The following is a 17,783-nucleotide window of genomic DNA, read 5'->3' on the forward strand; positions in this document are numbered from 1 at the left end:
TGACGACTGGCCTATTAAGAATGACAGCTCCGGGAGTAGAAAGAGAGAGAGAGGGTAAATGGTGATCCCTCCCAGAGCTCCCTCTCCGCACTCTGAAGCGCTCTCCTCTCAGGGTCAGACCGGATTGAATCCCCTTCTTTTCCAGAAGCCTCTCCTTCTTCTCCCTAGGACTAACCCCCCCACCCACTAACATACACACACGCAGGCACACACCCCTCCAACCTGAAAATCATCGCCTTGGTTTTTGACGGCTTGTGCTCTCCGAAGTCGAGGGTTTCTAAAAGTCGTGCCTGTGATGGAAGGCAGAGAGGAGATGGTGATGCTGGCGGAGGGAGGTCAGCTTGGCAAGAGCAGCTCTGCTAATTTGTCGGAAGCCATCGGGAACCCCGGGCGAGAGCCGCAAGGAAAGCAGATCCACAGAAGCTGCCTGAGCCCCGGCGCTGCGCCCTACTCCCGGGACAGGACCGAGCTGGCGGCGCAGGAGGAGAGCGCACGGAGGAATATGTGCGCCGCCGACGTGAGGCCAGTTGGCTCATCCTCCACCGGAGAGAGGCACCGGACTGATCACCCCCACAAAGACGGCAGCAGCTCGGACACAGAGTCGGACTTCTACGAGGAAATCGATGTGAGCTGCACGCCTGAGAGCATGGACTACCCAACAGCGAAAGGTGCGTATAGAGGCTGTATTCTGGAGCTGCATGCCACTGCAGGTTTTCTGTGATTGCATGATGTTGCTTAATGAGGGTGGGTGGATGCCAGCGCCTGAATGAGGCTGTAACGGTAAAAAAAAACTGCCACATGCATGCAGAGCCATTGAAAAGTTACATATGACGATGAACAAAAAATTAAAATGCTCAATTAAATACAGTTTATCCCCCATGACAATAAAACACATGTATAGCTGCAGGCAACGCTGCACAGCTGTTCTGTCAAGTGTCCAATGTGGCTGGAAACATGCTGAGGTGACACCCACAGTCTAACCAAACATTTCCCCCCTCTGACTTTGACAAAGAGCCACTCGCAAATCTGACCATGCGTGCATTACAGGCATGAAGAAGAGGACAGGATTTTATTTAAACCTCAAGCTAAAATGTGAAGAAAAGGCCACTAAGATGGAAATTATCTGAGATTTCATTCTGGCATCTTCTAGAGACCATTTGCAACAAATATGTCGCATCCTAAAACAAAATTGTATGAGCTCATTTAGTCAAATTAATGAAAATATTTGAGTCCATGTGTCACATGCTAAAATAAATAAGAGCAAAATGAATGTGAATATGAATCTCTCAGTAAAGTGTAGTTGCTTTTTGCCTCAGAGTGTGCAACGGATGACAAACAATGCAACTTGATCATTCACATTTTTAGTAAACAAAAATTCAGATTTTATCAATAAACTCTGGAAAGTGATGAAAATATCAGCAGCTACCTCACAAAAAATATAAGAACTGAGCTCGCTGAGCTAAATGTCAGCAAGGCCTTTTAATATTAAAATTAAATCAATGCAGAAATAATGAAATTAGTCTTCAAATGTCAACTCAAAAAATGGATATTCACTACGAAACGAATGAAGAAAATGAAAAGTCTCCGTGTGTTTCTGTTGCATGTAAATGACTCTACTGGACAATATTAATTATGAAGGAATTTTTTTTCTGCATATCTATTCAGGTAGAAATGGAGATTCTCCTGGGCACCCGAGCGACATTGGTGTTGACCCGGGTAAAATCGTCCCAGGTCAGGGCTCTCTGTCCTACTCAGCAGACCAGATTCGCCGGTACCGGACGGCGTTCACCCGGGAGCAGATCGCGCGGCTGGAGAAGGAGTTTTACCGGGAGAACTACGTGTCCAGGCCGCGGAGATGCGAACTGGCGGCTGCATTAAATCTGCCTGAAACCACCATCAAGGTAAGACGACTGGAGGTCTAAGGAGCAGTAGGCCCCTGTGGCTTGAATACATGCTCATATTATGTGAGCTTGTATTTTTACAGATAAAACTGCTGAGGTTCAAACCGTTATGCGTTTTAATAGCTAACCGGTCACGAAGGAAACTAAAGAGAAACATCACCATAAGGTCCGATAAGCTAGAGACAAAGAAAACGACCAGCATCATGTTGAAAAGACTAAACCCTCCAGACGCAGTGTTTACCTCAGAGGAGACCTGGATCATTTTTTAACAAATATTTATTTTATTTATCAACTGACACAATATAACATAAACTGCAGTACATCTTATTACATTTTTCCCGTGCACTCTAACGCGTAAAAAAAACAAATCTGTGCGTAAAAGCGGAACTAGCCTATTGTTGTTGAAACTGGGGCTGGCCTCTCTATAAATGGCTGTTGTGGTGGTTAATATTTGACCCGCTGTGTCTCTGTACCAGGTGTGGTTTCAGAACCGCAGGATGAAAGACAAGCGCCAGCGTCTGGCCATGACGTGGCCTCACCCCGCCGACCCGGCCTTCTACACATACATGATGAGCCACGCGGCCGCCACCGGGAACCTGCCCTACCCCTTCCCATCCCACCTGCCGCTGCCTTACTACTCCCACCTGGGTGTCGGTGCTGGCTCGGCTCCGGCCGCCACTCCTTTCTCCAACCCACTGCGCTCCCTCGACAGTTTTCGGATGCTGTCCCACCCTTACCAGAGGCCGGAGCTCCTGTGCGCCTTCAGACACCCCTCCCTGTACCCGGGGCCGACCCACGGCCTCGGTCCCGGGGGAACCCCATGCTCCTGCCTGGCCTGTCACTCCAGTCAATCCAACGGGCTCTCGACCAGGCCCCCTGGCTCGGACTTCGCCTGCTCCCCAACCAGCAGGACTGACGCTTTTGTCACTTTCACGCCCTCAGTGCTCAGCAAATCTTCATCTGTGACATTAGACCAGAGGGAAGAAGTGTCCCTGACCAGATAAAACCAAAACAAACAAAACTCTTGCTCTATATTCGCCTTTACCATGAGCTTTTTAAACCTAACATATTATATGACCAGGAATGAAACAGCATGAAGAGGTAGCCTGTAAGCAGTGAGAGCCAGCTCAATCTTGGGGCAAGAAAATTAGCCAGATCTTCAGATACGTGACGCACAACAGATCTTCCATTACTAAAAAAAATCATAATAATCCCGCTGCAGAGCAGGGACACTGGGATGAAATATAGCGGCATGGACACAAAACCAGATTTGATTTTTAGAAGATTAATTTGATGTGCAAGAGAAGAGGGAATCCTGTGAAACGTTTAAATCTCCGTGATGGATGGCGTTAAGGTTTTTATCATCACTTGTCTCTTTACGCGTCCAAATCGACCTACATGTACGGTTAGAAACTGGGGGAAGGATGCTTTCCATCCCTCTTCTTTTAACAAGGGGATTTGTTAACAGACTGCGGTCGTCTCATTATAAGCAGCTCTCTACACCGGGGCCCTCTCCGCGGCAGCACCGGGCCGAAATGTGCAGATGCAAGTGAAATTAGTGCGTGATGTATATGTACGACCCGGTGAATTTTGAGTGTTGAATTAATGGTAATACCACGAAGGAAGGGAGGAAGAAAGGAAGGGATCGTTGCTGCCAAAAGGTAACAAGGCGCCAAGGGAACGGATTACTACAGCCCGCATGGATTGAAGAGGAGGGAGGAGGGAGAGTTGTACCCAGAAGAGGATGGAGAGAGGGAGGACAATCAAAATTGGAAAAATGAAAATGTCTATTTAAAAATGGGCCATCAAAACATCAAACTTCTCCTCCTTGCCTCTTAGGAGCCAGTTCTTAAATCTGATGAAAATGTGATTACATTATACGCCTATAGGCCTCTTATTCTATTTTTTTCTCGCTTTGCACTGCTGCAGTGGCACCATTTTAGTGACATTTCATTTAATGGAGAAAGCGGACTAACAAGTGACATGATTATGTTTTATTTTATTCTGTTTTTGGTCCTTTTTTGGCTGGGTTTGTCCTCAACGTTTAATTTGCAATAAACACTGTCAAAGAATCAATGGAGCAACGGAGTCTGTCTTATAAACACCTCTATCATTCTGGGGGGGAAGAGCAGGTTTCAGAAAATCTTTGTGTGACTTTAATTCAAGAAAACAAAATAAAAAACAAATTAAAGCAACTTCTCTCCTTTTCATATGACCCCATTTCGTTTTATTTTCGTTTGGCCGAACTAGAGCCTGGATTTTTCCATCCAACAGCTTCACCATTCCTCTCCAATAATAACACTAATTCTCTTCTCAAGTGGCCGGTGTCAAAACACCAGTGGCCCCCATCCGTCCTGGTGGGACCGTTAGATTGACCGTGACAGTTAAGTGGTCCCCGGGCTCCGTTAACGCCACTCATATTTTCTCGGCGACCGCTTAATAGACGCGACAGAATTACTTGTCTGAAGATATTAGAGATGCAAAGAGATCGATGATTCAGGAAGTGGGAGGAGGCGGGCGTTACCAATCAGATGGGATCTTAATTGGCCGCATTTGACCTGGGCTGCGCAAATTACTCTAATGAAATGGGGGCTTGCTGTGGCCCGCAGACACACACAGACATCACGTTTTAAAAAGGAAGATAAGGATAGATTAGAAGTTATTGCAATACTGCTCGGAGAAATGTCTACTTTAGCGTGCATGGGCCCTGAAGTCCAGATGCGTCATTGGAGCTAATCCAACAAGAAACACTGCAAAAATAGCCAAAGTTTGATGAAATACTGAGACACACGTTTTAAAACAAAGGATGTTTGGGGTCGTGGATGATAGATGGAAAGTCATTACAATAAAATTCGAAGAAATGTCTGACATTTAGCTTGCATTGGCCGTAAAGTCCAGATGCGTAACTGGAGCTATAATTCCACAATAAACGCTGCAAGAACAACAACACAATTAAGATGAACTACTGAGAGACACACACTTGTTTATTAAAAACGGAGGTCTGGGGTCTTGGATGATAGACTGAAAATGATTGTAATAAAGTTTGTAGAAATGTCTGGAATTAAACGTGTCATAGCCGGATGCTTAATTGGAACTAATCTAACGGTAAACACTGCAAGAATAAGACGTTAGATGACACTTATCACGTTTTTAAATATTAGAGTTTGGGGGTCGTGGATGATGACAGATCAGAAGTTGTTGCAATTGTTTTGAGACATGTCTTTAGCGTGCATTGGCCCTTAAGTATAAATTCGTAATTACATAAATCCAGATATCTAATTGGTGCTAATCTAGCGCCGAGAAACACTGCAGAAATAGGATAGTTTAATGGAATAATGCGACACATGTCACCCTTTTGAAGGAGGGCACAATGGTGGGGATAGATCAGAAGTTATTGCAGTAATATGGGAACACATATCAGGCATTTAGCGGGGCCTATAAGGACCAAATGCGTAATTGGAGCCAATTTCACAAGCAACACTGAAATACTGTCCCATTTGAAACTTAAACTAGATGAGTTACTATGTTCCAGCATGTAAACGGAAGAATAATTTACACAACACCTTCAGTTACCTCTTCAAAATGGAAAAGATGGGAAAGACATCAGACATGTCCACAAAATCGGTAGATTTTCATCATCCTTAAACTCTATCTCAGGTAAAAGATTCATCCTAATCACAGTGTCACAAACACACACACACACACACCAGATGAGCCCCCCTCCCTCCATCCCTCCCTGCAGTACAAGGGTTTGATTGATGGCCTTATTAACTGGAGTTCTTGTAAGTGTGACCGAGCTGATTAAAATGCATATGTTTGGAATAATACACCGTTTAAGCCGCGCGGGTCGGGGCGAAAGCACAAGGCAGATTTATGTAAACTATCAGGCGGTGTCTTTAAGCCTGGTAGGGACACAGGTCACGCAGAAAAATAGCTTTTGGTTCGTGCGTAATAAAAACTGTGCCATAATATAAAGATGAACGGATCGAACGGGGGTAGATGAATATTCAAAAGGCGCACGCATGTCTCAAATATCTGGCCTCATGGCGGATTATTTTCTAACAGGCTCGTTTGGTTGCACAGTAGTTGTACATGATCGTCCTCTAAACCCGCGTCACTCTGCTAGAATGACACATTCAAGTGAGGCAAATTACAGCCACATTTAACCAGCATGGATCTCTATCTCCCTTCATGCAGCTCAATCCTCAGAGGCCTAATCCAGCAACAACATGCCATTTAATCGCATGAAGATTGCGTATGGCTGCGCCTCAAAATATGATGGGCTCATAGATTGCGCACATAACAGCAATTACGTCAGGCTTATAAAATCTTATTAGTGCGAATTGGCTCGGCGTTCTCCAGCTCCCACAACTGGCACAAAGCATTTTGATATGGGGCGGTGCAGTGCAGCTGTCCAGCGACAGCAAATTCAAGGAAGAAGAAAAAACGAGAGAGAGAGAGAGAGAGAGAGAGAGAGAGAACAGCAAATGGATGTGTGGCTGCTGCTGTTTAAATTGGATTACATCCTAATTTACAGGCCCTCGTCGTAACGCAGGGGGGCTGGCGGAGGCGTGGACGGACCAATCACACAGTAATGATGATGAATGGGAAATTAATGCGCATACAAGAAAAGACAATTTAAGCCTTCATCTGTTTAAATAGGCTTCCAATATCATTTGGAAACGGAGGTCACGTTAAATCAATCGGGGGACGCGTGAAAGTCGTTTTCGGTTGCGTCTTTATCAACATTATTTACGGTGCACCAGAGACAGCCAGGCTATAAGCAGCAGCAAAATGGACCGGCTGCTGCGTGCGTATGTGACTAACAAGAGCAACAAAAACAGAGCAGGATGGATTCAGTACAAAGAGATGGGCGACTCTCATTATAAAGCATGTTCAAAGCAAGAGGAGAATATGATTCACACAGTTTCTGCACACATTCATTCAGAAATTGTCACCATAGACTTGAAATCAATACAATTAAAGCAAATAAACCCACAATGTTTGTTTTTTGTGTACTATGTGTAAGGATATTCATGCACCATTCCTGTTGGATTGGTTTGTGGTGAAGGGATTCGACAACTTCATATACTTTGACACAATATTTACACAAATACAGTGGCTACACAGCAGGTTTAAACCAAAGTTCATGTTCAGACATTGTGAGTTACGCAAAACTACTCACATGTGGATGTCCACATGCGTAAGGAGGCTCGAGGCCTGCAGGGCAACATATTAGTTTATAGGCCTCCAACCAAAAGCATTAAAACAGTCATTTTGGAGACCAGGTGGGGGATTAACTCAAACGACTTTCACCTCAATTCAATACATCAATGTAAACTGGGCAGTCAAAGACAAAGAACATGTAATGAACAACAGATTGCGTGCTTACATTGGTTGATGTTGGACTGATCACTGGCGGATGCCACCTGAAATGTTTGAAACCGAGCGCAGCCACTCGTTGCGCTTTAAAGGTAGACTCCCGCTCAGATTGGGAACTACCACACAGGAGGGTCAATGGAAGATAAAATAATAAATATCTGCATTGATCCAAGCTCAAACAGTATATAGACATTGTACATGAATATAAATAGTGAAGTAAAGCTAAAACAATGGATTTGATGCAGTGACACACCAATATAAGAACACAAAACAATTATATATCTGCCTCAATCTCCCCTCCTCGTTAATATGGTTTGATCCTGCAGCTTTTAAGCAGGTGTGTGTACCTGCTTCGAAACTTTTGCCCCCTCAGTTTGTTGCAGGTATACATGTAGTGTGTGGGGTTTATGGTCACCATCTTTAACATCATACAGTTAAATTGTTTAGAAATAAAAGTGAAATGTTTCTACCAATGATCAATATAAAGCCAACATATTATATTGTGGAATTTTAACTGTCTTCTTCTTCTTGGATCTTAGTAATCCCTGAGGAACATAGGCTAAGACATGCAGCCATATGTGACTGTATCAATGTTTTTGCTACATCAGGAAGTTCAATCACAGATATCAGTATGAGTTGCTGCTGTTGACAAAGGTTCTGAAATGACAGTGTGGTGTATTAATGATCCTCTGGAATGTTATAAATGGTACTTTGAAAATCAGTATGATGGCCTAGATCACCATTATTGCACTTACAAGAGAAGAAAAATTGTTTTCTCTCCTGTTTATTTTTGTTTCGTTGCGTGGTCACACATTATTTTGCACTGTTCAAGAGGCCTACACTGAAGTTACTTTCTTTCACATCAGTAGTCTTCATTTTTGTCTAGATTGATGCAGTTAGATGCAGATCTTTAACCAGATTATATTTTACTGGAACTGATTCAGGGGGTACAAGAACTTTAAAAAAAAACATTAATTTTAATTTCTGAGTGTCATTTCATTTCCCCTGTGCTCTGAGTGATGCACTTTATCAGAATCAGAATCAGAATCCTTTATTGTCAATGTTCAACATTGTCACCAACATTAAAACAGTGAAAATTGTTTTAGATTGTTGTCGGTTAATTCGTCCCAAGAAAACCCATAGAACAAGATTTCTCATGCATGAATACAGTCAATTATCCCTTTCTGAGGCAGATGTATCGGGTACACATGGTTTTATGGCTTTGTGCAGACAAGTTAAGCAGATCGTGGATGTATCATATATGGTTTGATCATCTTTTGTTTGTACTCAAAATAAGGGTTTAAGGTGTGGACAGGACTGGTTACAGTGTCGCCTCATATGAAACAGCTGTTGTAGTGATAAGTGGTGATGCAGAATCTCCACGAAAACATTTGTATCTTGGTGCTGATAGCTCCGGTTCTGGGACGTAGATCTGTCAGGCTTTTGTCTAGGTGTTGACAAAGTTGTAAAAATTCAAATCGTGCTCCTCATCATGTGTCACAGCACCTCTGTATATGTGGGTTAATCCTAATGCAAATGATGGCTCATGTTTGTGTGTTGTGTTGCTGCAAGTGTTTTCAGACTTTTCAGGTATTTTGTGTTCATTTAGATTTTATTTTCCACAAATTGATTCCACAAATAGATCAGGCCCTGATCTGTGTGCAGACCCAGTCTTTAGATGTCACTGTGTGCAGGCCCAGTCTCAAGATGTCACTGTGTGCATGCTCTTGTGATTAATAATACTAAAATCCCCAGTTGGTATGAGTGTATCGTGCTAATTTCTATCACCAGTTTTGGTACTGAAACTAGAAAGGAACATACTAAATATGGGACATGTACAAATTGTTGTAGAGAACACTTTTGGGAGTAATTTGCACCTCTATCAAACATCAGATAATTATCTTATGATCTTCTCACTGGACTTTGTGATGGCTCAGTGACCAAAGGGAGAGAGCATGGAGAAGCAGAAAATATCCTCATGTTCTGCCATCATGAGATCATTGCATGCCGCACTTAGCTCTGTTATGAACTGCAGTTGACAATGCTGCTTACAGCTCATATTCCCTGCACTACACTGCATCCTTTCATTACTGCTACCGATGCTCACATCCATGCCGGATCAACTCCTGTCTCCTTTATCAGCCCTGCACTGATAGAAATCTGTTCACTGCAGGTCAATGCAGCATGAGTTTCAGTTCACAAGACAGCAAGTGTGAAAGACTATAGATAGTGTAGGTGTGAAAGGACGTGTGTGATTGTGTTCATGCTTTTCGAGACCATGAGCAGGAGAGAAATCTGTCAGTGTCATAACTTTAAATCCTGTTTCAGAAATAAACTCTGGAAAATGTCCAGAAAATTGGTTCTCGACGTTATCAGGACCATTTCTTTAACTTATGAAGAACTCATTAGGAGATTGTTCAGGTCAGAAGCGTTCACAAAACAAATCTCTGGAGCAAAAAGCTAATGGCAGATTGTTCAGAGCATGCAGGAGCCAGGATATGGTGTAAAAATTCTGCTGCAGAAATCACTTATCACCTCCTCCAGCCTCATCCTCGTCTGCATCTTCCATGTGTGTGGCACCTCTTTTTCATCCTGAGATGTTTGTTTTCTTTTTGTTAATCAGTTTTGCATTTGTGTAGAATAACATCAACATGCTCATGATGAAATCTCTTCAATTAGGGGGCAGGCAAAACTTTGGAGAATGTCTACAGAGCAGCTTATGTTGGACTTTATAGAAACCGTAGAAATCATACACATTCAATACACTGGTTAGTGCTTTTAAAGGGAAAATTGCTTAGTTTGGAAATGCAGAGGAGGCTTTATACATCTGCTCCTCTTTACTATTGTCCCTTGAAAGTATAAGCAAGTAATGGCCCCATAATAGTCTGTCATTTTGATGGTACTGGTAACAACTGAGCCACTAAGGTCTTCCAAAAGTCTTATACAGCACCGTGATGATGATGAGCTTATTTTCATTCGCCCGTTCAGCTGTTTTCGTCATGAGATCCTTTTTATTTCACCGAACTGCTCACAGAGCACACCACATCGGGGTGCGATATTGTTTCAAATTATTTAATAAGCACTTTGTTTTACGATGGCGTTATTTTACGAGACTCTTGGCAGCCAATGGCTTTGCAGATCAGTCCAATTCTATCCACACCTCGTTTTTATTTTACTGCACGTCGGTTGCTTTACTGCTAGGCAAACGGTGGTGGCAGAAGGCGACAGGAAAAGTTGTGTCCTTTTCTTTCCCAGAGAATCAAACAGGATCCAGAGCAGAGTGTATAGAAACAGCCTGTTCCCACAGTCTCACTGGATCGGCATCAGTCGAAATGCGGCTTGTTGTCTTTTACAGTGGGAGTGGGCTGCAAATGAAGCTCGTTTGACACATGCTACCGTGATTAGAGCACAAGTGTGACGGAAATATGAGATCTGTGTGGGCCACTGGTGATGTGGCTGCATAGAAGGTGCGTGTGCTTGTATATGCTTGCCTTTTGGTGTGTGTGAGTCTGTGATGGAGCATCTCATTGCAGTAGTGATGTATCCTCATTATGTCTCCATCCCATGACCGTCACACCCGGCCCACTGGTCCTCTCCTGTGGGACCAGGGTGTTTGGGCTTCCCCTTGTATCCGCTCCACCATCCCCCAACCTGCAGCAGTGAATCTCAAGTGCTGAGTCGTCCTGCTGACCACTGACTGCTGCCGACCAATGGCACGTGGTTTGGTGATGCTTACTGAACATGAAAAGGCAATATTTCCACCATGGGTCAAGTGTAGTGAATCCCCATTTAAAATGTGTGTTGGCCCACAATGGTTAAACACATGACAGAAAGAGTTCACAGTTCAATGTCATTTCCTTTTTCTACAGTTTTTTTTTTTATCTTGCTTTTAGAGATAGATAGATATTAAACGTCTTATAAGGCAAAAGGGTAATATATATATTGACTGTTCACTAAACCACTAATTTTAAAGCTAGCAAATGTGGACCAGTAGCTCTGCAAAAGGTTGGGTTTCCTTTCATTGAAATTGTGTTTACTGTGTTCTGCAGGAGCATCACTCTGTGTTTGTTAAAATACAATTTTCAGGCATTTTGACAGTAAACATGAAATTGGGTGAGAAAAATGCCTCCAGGTGAGTTAGCATTCATTTAAAGATTCTTGAGGGTGGCATTATTTTTCCCTAGCCTCCAAAAACCAAAACACTAAAGTGCAAGGACTAAGGATTAATAAGTGTATTTATCAGCCATAACACGATCTGCAAATAAAATGCTCCTTATTTATATGGGTCAATTATTCATGCAGTAACATTTTTCCTGGGATCGGTCAGTTTTGGTCTCAGTTATAGTATAATCCATCAATGCATATTTGAGACCCCGTCTATAAAATGTTTACTCAAGCTTACAGCTACGGACGCTTTCACTTTAGTTGGTGAAAAACTGATGGTTACCAGAGATGAGAGGCCTGTTTGTTCCATCTCTGAGTGAAATCAAGGACCCATTGTTTTAAATAATGTGAATCTGCCTTGACTATCACTGTAAACTCCATTGTGCAAGAACAGAAAGCTTGAAGTGTAGCAACAGCAACTCAGGCACTAAACAAATGTTCTATTCCCAATGGAGCATCTCGTACTAAAGAGTTGCATTTTGATACATGTGCCTATAGCTTGCAGGATCACGAGTATCAGTGTGTATGACTGTGTGGGTCCTGAGGCAAGATACATTTGGGAGGTAAGGTTACACCATGGGAAAGGTTGCAGGGGAGATAGTGGTACCAGATAGTGAGGGTATATCAGAAGGGGAGCTAAGAGCCTGTGCTTAGTGCTTTTAATGGATGATCTGAAAGAACAGTCAAACTGTTTGGCTGGGTGCAGACCTCCACCAGACTATAAAACTCTGCTTATTGAAGTGGTGTGTGTGTGTGTGTGTGTCTTTCCATCAAGTGAGAAAAAGAGACAACATCTGTGGGAGTAAAGCATCCATTTGAAGTTGAGGGCTGAGGTTGCAGGATTCGGGTTGCAATGATAATCATAATTTGTTAATAAATGCATGATTATTATTCTTAATGATGTATTATGATCATATTGGGTCTCACTTTGGTCTCATGTTAATATAAAGTTACAGTATCTTCTTTGAAAACAGCAGCCAGAGAGATTCATTTCCTCTGAGGGACTTTAAAGGATAGTTCCACATAATTTAAACTTTATCTTAATGCATTATTTACCCTTAAAGGGTCATTGGTCGCTACAATTACTTCCTGACCATAGTGACTCTGGAGACACTGCTTCCTAATGCAGTCACCAGATTACTGACGGATAAAACCAATATATTTTTAAGCTCTTAGTCTGACCAGGAAAACATCTACATTTCCCATGTCATTCTCTAAGGAGCCGGTGTTTGTGATGTGTTTTTTGTTTCTGCCAGAAGCCACAGTGGTTTGCTGGTAATCAAAGAAGAGTTGCTGCTTCAGCATATTGAAACAGTAGAAAACAGGATGGGGAAAAATAGTACAGAAAGCAAGGACGAAGATGAGCTCACTACCATGGATGGAGACCTTGGTTTTGTTCCTAATCAATTAAATTTTATGCCGTCTGTGTGTGCAAGCTGACCACTGTTGCTTAAAGTCTGTAAACGGACCACAATCACATTTGTGTGCATTTCTCTCACCAACCTGTTAGTGAATAGACGTAGATGAATGGCATGCTGGTTTTAATAAGACAGACAGACTGACGCTGACAGATAGGTCCGTGGCGTCTTCAGGTTGTGACTCACCGACCAGGAACCCAGATTTAAGGGGGTGGAGGGCGTAACGAGGGAGTCCTGTTTTGGTCAGAGGGGGGGGCATTGAGTAATCCTTATTTTAACAGATCCATGTTGGTGATGTTTGTGCTGAAATGGGACGGAAAGAAGGAAGAGAAGTGGGAGCGGGTTTGGGCTGTGGAGATCAAGAGGAAAATGGAGGTGCGGCAGGCAGGCGGGGAGGGAGGATGGGGTTTATGGTGATGCTCTGTTTGTGACGGCTGTCTGCTGGATGAAAACAAGGCCTCTTTAACTCCTCGTGGGTTAATGGAACTTTTATGAGTTTGTCCTGCAATCATGTAACCCCTGGCGTCTCTTTTCCTCTGTTTCCCTCTCTCTCTCTCTGTCCTTCTCTCTTGCTCTCTTTTTTTCCTCCTATCGCAGGGCAGATCAGAGGTGAGCCGCTCCTGTGATTTTTTGTAAACACTGCTCTCTCTCTCTCTCCGTCTTCCTCTCTCTACCCTGGGTTTATGAGGACAGAGCCAGTTAGAAGGAGGTCGAAGACGGCGGCGGCTGAGTCACTGGTTTGCCTTAGTTTACATTAGGTAAAGACTTGTTTATGTAGTGGTTAGTGTCATCAGGTGGAGGACATGACTTAATGGATGTGGCGTTAGTTTGGGAAGGGGCTCTTCTAAAGGTCTTTTGCCCCTTCTGGTGTGGGGAAATAATTGGCCCCACCATCTAGAGGGTGCTTCATTAAAAAAGTCTTTATAATGTTGGAGCTCTTTTGTTTTATTGCAACAACCACATTTGCCAACCCCAGACACCGAGACTTCTTTGACGATTCTTGCTCAAAACCCCAAGGCCGAGAAACTTTCCTGCCACTCGCGCAGAAGTGGTTTGATGTCCGACAACACAAGGTGCATGACAGAGGGGGGAGGCGGGGGTAGGTGTTTGTGGATTGATGGAGATTGGCGCAGAAAGGCGAGACCAGAGTCCGACGAGGTCTCCCATCATAAAGCACGGCTGAGGGATGACCGACCACGAGCCTGGACGCAACTTTTAATGTCCCGCCATGACTCACTCTGACTGTCAGTAATGAGTTTTATTCACTTCCATCATTTGAGTGTCGATTGCGATCATGGGGCTATCTGAGAGGCATGATTGACTGGATGGAGTTGGAGGTGTGGGGTGGGAGAGCGGAATAAAAAGAGGACAGGGATGCTGATAAGGACCTTTGGCATTGGTGGTAAAGAAGCAGCAAGCAGATTATAACAAAGTTTAGGGCGAGAAAATACACCAATGCAGTGTTTCAGGCCTCTTCTTACAAGCCAAAAAACTAATCCTTAAAATAAAGTGTCCCCCATGTCCATATAAGGCCCTTTCCCAAACAACTATTTTCTATTTCACCTCTATCTTAGTGTTTTCATCCCCTTCGAGTCCCCCCTTGTCGCTTGTGTCTTCACCGCACAAGCCTCCACTCGACCACACCACCGTCAGGGTACAGCAGCTCCCTGAGCGCACGGTCAAAGACAGGCAGTTTAAAGATGATAATCAATATTGATCTGGGTTATAGAGTGAGTGTGGGGCGATGGTAGGGCAGGGGGAGGGTCCTCACTCCGTCTGGATGAGGATGGGATCAATGAGCTTTAGAGGATCAAGGATGGATGGTTCCCTGTGTGTAGGCTCTGTAAAAAAAAAAAAAAAGTGACAATCCCACAGATTGTACAACCACACAGGCTCCACATCTCAGGCCATCATCTCTCTATTTCTGTCCTTTTCTTGAGAAGATGCAACGGCCTTATTTGTCATCCACTCCAGCGTATCGATTAAGTGGAAATAAGGAGGTAATGTGCCGGTCAGTCGCATTAGGAAGACATGACACATACACACACACACCTTCTTGTTTTTTACAGAGAAGGAACAATAAATTAAAAGGGTGCACGCAAGCTCCGTAGACTCCTGCCTTACTATATCCTAATGGGATGTTACTGAAAAATAAACTAGCAGGAGGTGCAAAGGTTTCATGGAATAGCTGAGCACGGCTGTCTGACTTGGCTTGAAAGTAAAGATCCATCCAACCGCTCCTGCTTTCCCCCTGACAGTAACACAGCTTTTTCTGTTCTAATAAAACTTGTCCTCGCTATATTTACCTGCTTAGCACAGTCCAGTGCTCTGGGGCCACTGTGACCTGCCTGCCTGCCTGCGTGCATGTGCGTGTGCATGTTGGAGAAATAATGGTGACTTAGCACCTGGACACGTCAACAATATGTAGATTCAGCGATGTTGATACAGCATCTGAACTGGCAGTGAATGCAAATTTATTTGTGGTACAGTGAGCGAAGGGAGATGGTCCACTGTGTGTGTGCGTGAGAGGCACAAGAGAGAGAAGGATGAAGATTCAACTGTGTGGGTGAGAGTGTTGGATTAGGGGCGACAGCCAAGACCGAGGAATCCCATCATTCCACGTCCAGTGAGCGCTCCATTCAGCAACTGACACGGCCCTCTGGGGTGGGGCAAGAGAGAGAAGGGGGGGGGGCTGTCAGGGGGTCTTATGACCTGATGGATGTGGTGCTACGAGATGCAGGGAACACCCTGAATATTGCCTTTCACACACAACGTCATCCAAGAACAGAGGTAGTCTCCCTGACATCACTGCAGCAGGACGTGCAGGTCTAATTTTCACTGTATCTTTTTGCTGTGCTCCAATTGCACTTCATGTTCCAGAATACAACTGTACAACAAATGCATTTATGAGTTTACACACACACACACACACACACACACACACACACACACACACACACACACACACACACACACACAGGATCCCATATGCTAGAGTCAAACAGCCCTCCGGTACCATCATCGGACTGCAAAGCCCCAAAGTTGCAGCATCTTTTATTAGAATGGCATAATAACTATCCATCAACTCAGCCAGCCAACCGTATCGCTCCCTCCTGACGCTCACAGCCAATCGGTTGCCTCGATGTTTGAGAGCTAATTTGTCACAGTCAGCAGCGTCCCTCCCATTTCTTCCTCTCCCTGAAGTGAGTGTTATTGTCATCCCAATGTCTCCAAGGATGGTTTTATCATTTCTGCTTAGTACAGCAGTGGGACACGTAGGAGACAAACGTATAACATATACACACACACACACACACACACACACACACACTCACACACTCTCTCGCACTCTCGCACTCTCGCAGGGATCTTTCCACCCACATCTCTGCCAGTTTATCAGAATTTGATTTTGCATCTCTTCTCTTTCTGTATTCTGTGTGTGTGTGTGTGTGTGTGTGTGTGTGTGTGTGTGTGTGTGTCCACTCTGCTCTAAACTAACCAATTATGGGTGTTTATGTAGCTTTAATGCGTGTACGCGTCAGGAGAGAAACATTGCACTGCTCACCACCTAATCAATGAGGCCCTGCATGCTACACCACCCCTCGCTTTTCTCCTCACACTTGTCCTCCATCGCATCGCTCCTTCCTTCTCAGGCCTCTTTATTTGCACTCTCCCCCCCTTCCTTTTCTGTTCAATTAGCAAGAGACAAGCAAGAGGTATCGAGTCAATTGGCCATGAAGAGGGCTTTAAACGGAGCAAAATGAGGCCATTACAGCATCAGGAAAGACACTGTAAAGTCTAAGAGACTAGAGTTCGGTTTGTTCAGAGTGCCTTCAAACATTTTTGATAAATTCAGACCTAAAACTGAAGGTTAAATGCTGTTAATATCGTGTAAGGGAGATTTGAACATATGGATTAACTGCTACCTGTAATCTAATTTAATTCAATTTCATAGTTAAGTACCAGTTACTGAATAAACAGGTAAAAACATCAATAGTTTTACTTCTCTTTGCAGACAATACAGTAATTGCTGATGAAGAACAAACTATTAAAGTCTGCCAACATCCACAAATGTTTTATCCAACATGTTTGAATCATTATGCTATACTGTACTTCTGCTATTATTTACATTTATTCATGGTTGGCTGCGAGCTCAGTTTTTAGTGGTCTAGTCATCCATGGTCTCATACAAAAACTGCTTCAATGCAGTGCAATATACTGATTGTAAATGGGGGAGGATTGGGATCAGTACTCTGTCTGCAAATTTTCTGGATCTATATCAGGAGAGAAAATCTATATCATCTATATCACTTATCCTTTGAGGGTCACAAGGGGCTGGAGCCAATTCCAGCTGACATTGGGCGAGAGGCAGGGTACACACTGGACAGGTCAGCGGCCTGTCATAGGGCCAACACACAGAACCAAGCAAACATTCACACTCACATCTACAGTCAATTTCAAATCTCCAATTAACCTTTATCCAAGCTCTTTCAGGGGAAGCCAGAGTGAAGCGACAGGGTCAGAGGGAGAACATGCAAACTCCAGAAAGACCCCAGCTGACCCGGGATTTGAACCAGGAACTGTCTTTCTGTGAGGCAGCAATGCAAACCACCATGTTAGCTTCAGTTACATTGTTTTCACCTGACATGCAGACTGAATTAACAGAGTGATGAACCACACCGCACATCTGGATGTGAACTTGAACCCTACTGTCTCCCTTGTAATCCATTGGTTGATTTGTAACAGTTTCTAAATTAGTTTCAAACTAGACCCCACATAGTTTATTCCCCACATCCTCATATACCTTTTCAGTCCTTGTTATTCAACAGAAAGAACTATTACTACTATTCCCTTCTCACTACTGAGCCTGCTTTCTACAGATCTGAACCAGCACCAGGAGCCTCTGGATCAGGCCTTA

The 17,783-nt window shown here is 43.8% G+C and overlaps 1 protein-coding gene across 1 annotated transcript; it reads left to right on the forward strand.

Moving 5' to 3' along the window:
• Positions 1-3,977, forward strand: evx1 (even-skipped homeobox 1). Its single transcript, XM_020090482.2, has 3 exons — positions 1-668; positions 1,666-1,901; positions 2,378-3,977. The coding sequence occupies exons 1-3, from the start codon at positions 296-298 to the stop codon at positions 2,903-2,905; spliced, it is 1,137 nt and encodes a 378-aa protein (XP_019946041.2). The 5' UTR covers positions 1-295; the 3' UTR covers positions 2,906-3,977.
• Positions 3,978-17,783: the final 13,806 nt, after the last annotated feature.

This window comes from Paralichthys olivaceus, chromosome 20 (genome assembly GCF_024713975.1).
Source record: "Paralichthys olivaceus isolate ysfri-2021 chromosome 20, ASM2471397v2, whole genome shotgun sequence".
Classification (NCBI taxonomy): domain Eukaryota; kingdom Metazoa; phylum Chordata; class Actinopteri; order Pleuronectiformes; family Paralichthyidae; genus Paralichthys; species Paralichthys olivaceus.

Coding starts and splice junctions, on each gene's coding strand:
- evx1 (XM_020090482.2), top strand. CDS start 296: ATGGAAGGCAGAGAGGAGATGGTGATGCTGGCGGAGGGAGGTCAGCTT. Junction 669..1,665: donor GGACTACCCAACAGCGAAAG/GTGCGTATAGAG, acceptor ATATCTATTCAG/GTAGAAATGGAGATTCTCCT. Junction 1,902..2,377: donor TGCCTGAAACCACCATCAAG/GTAAGACGACTG, acceptor TCTCTGTACCAG/GTGTGGTTTCAGAACCGCAG.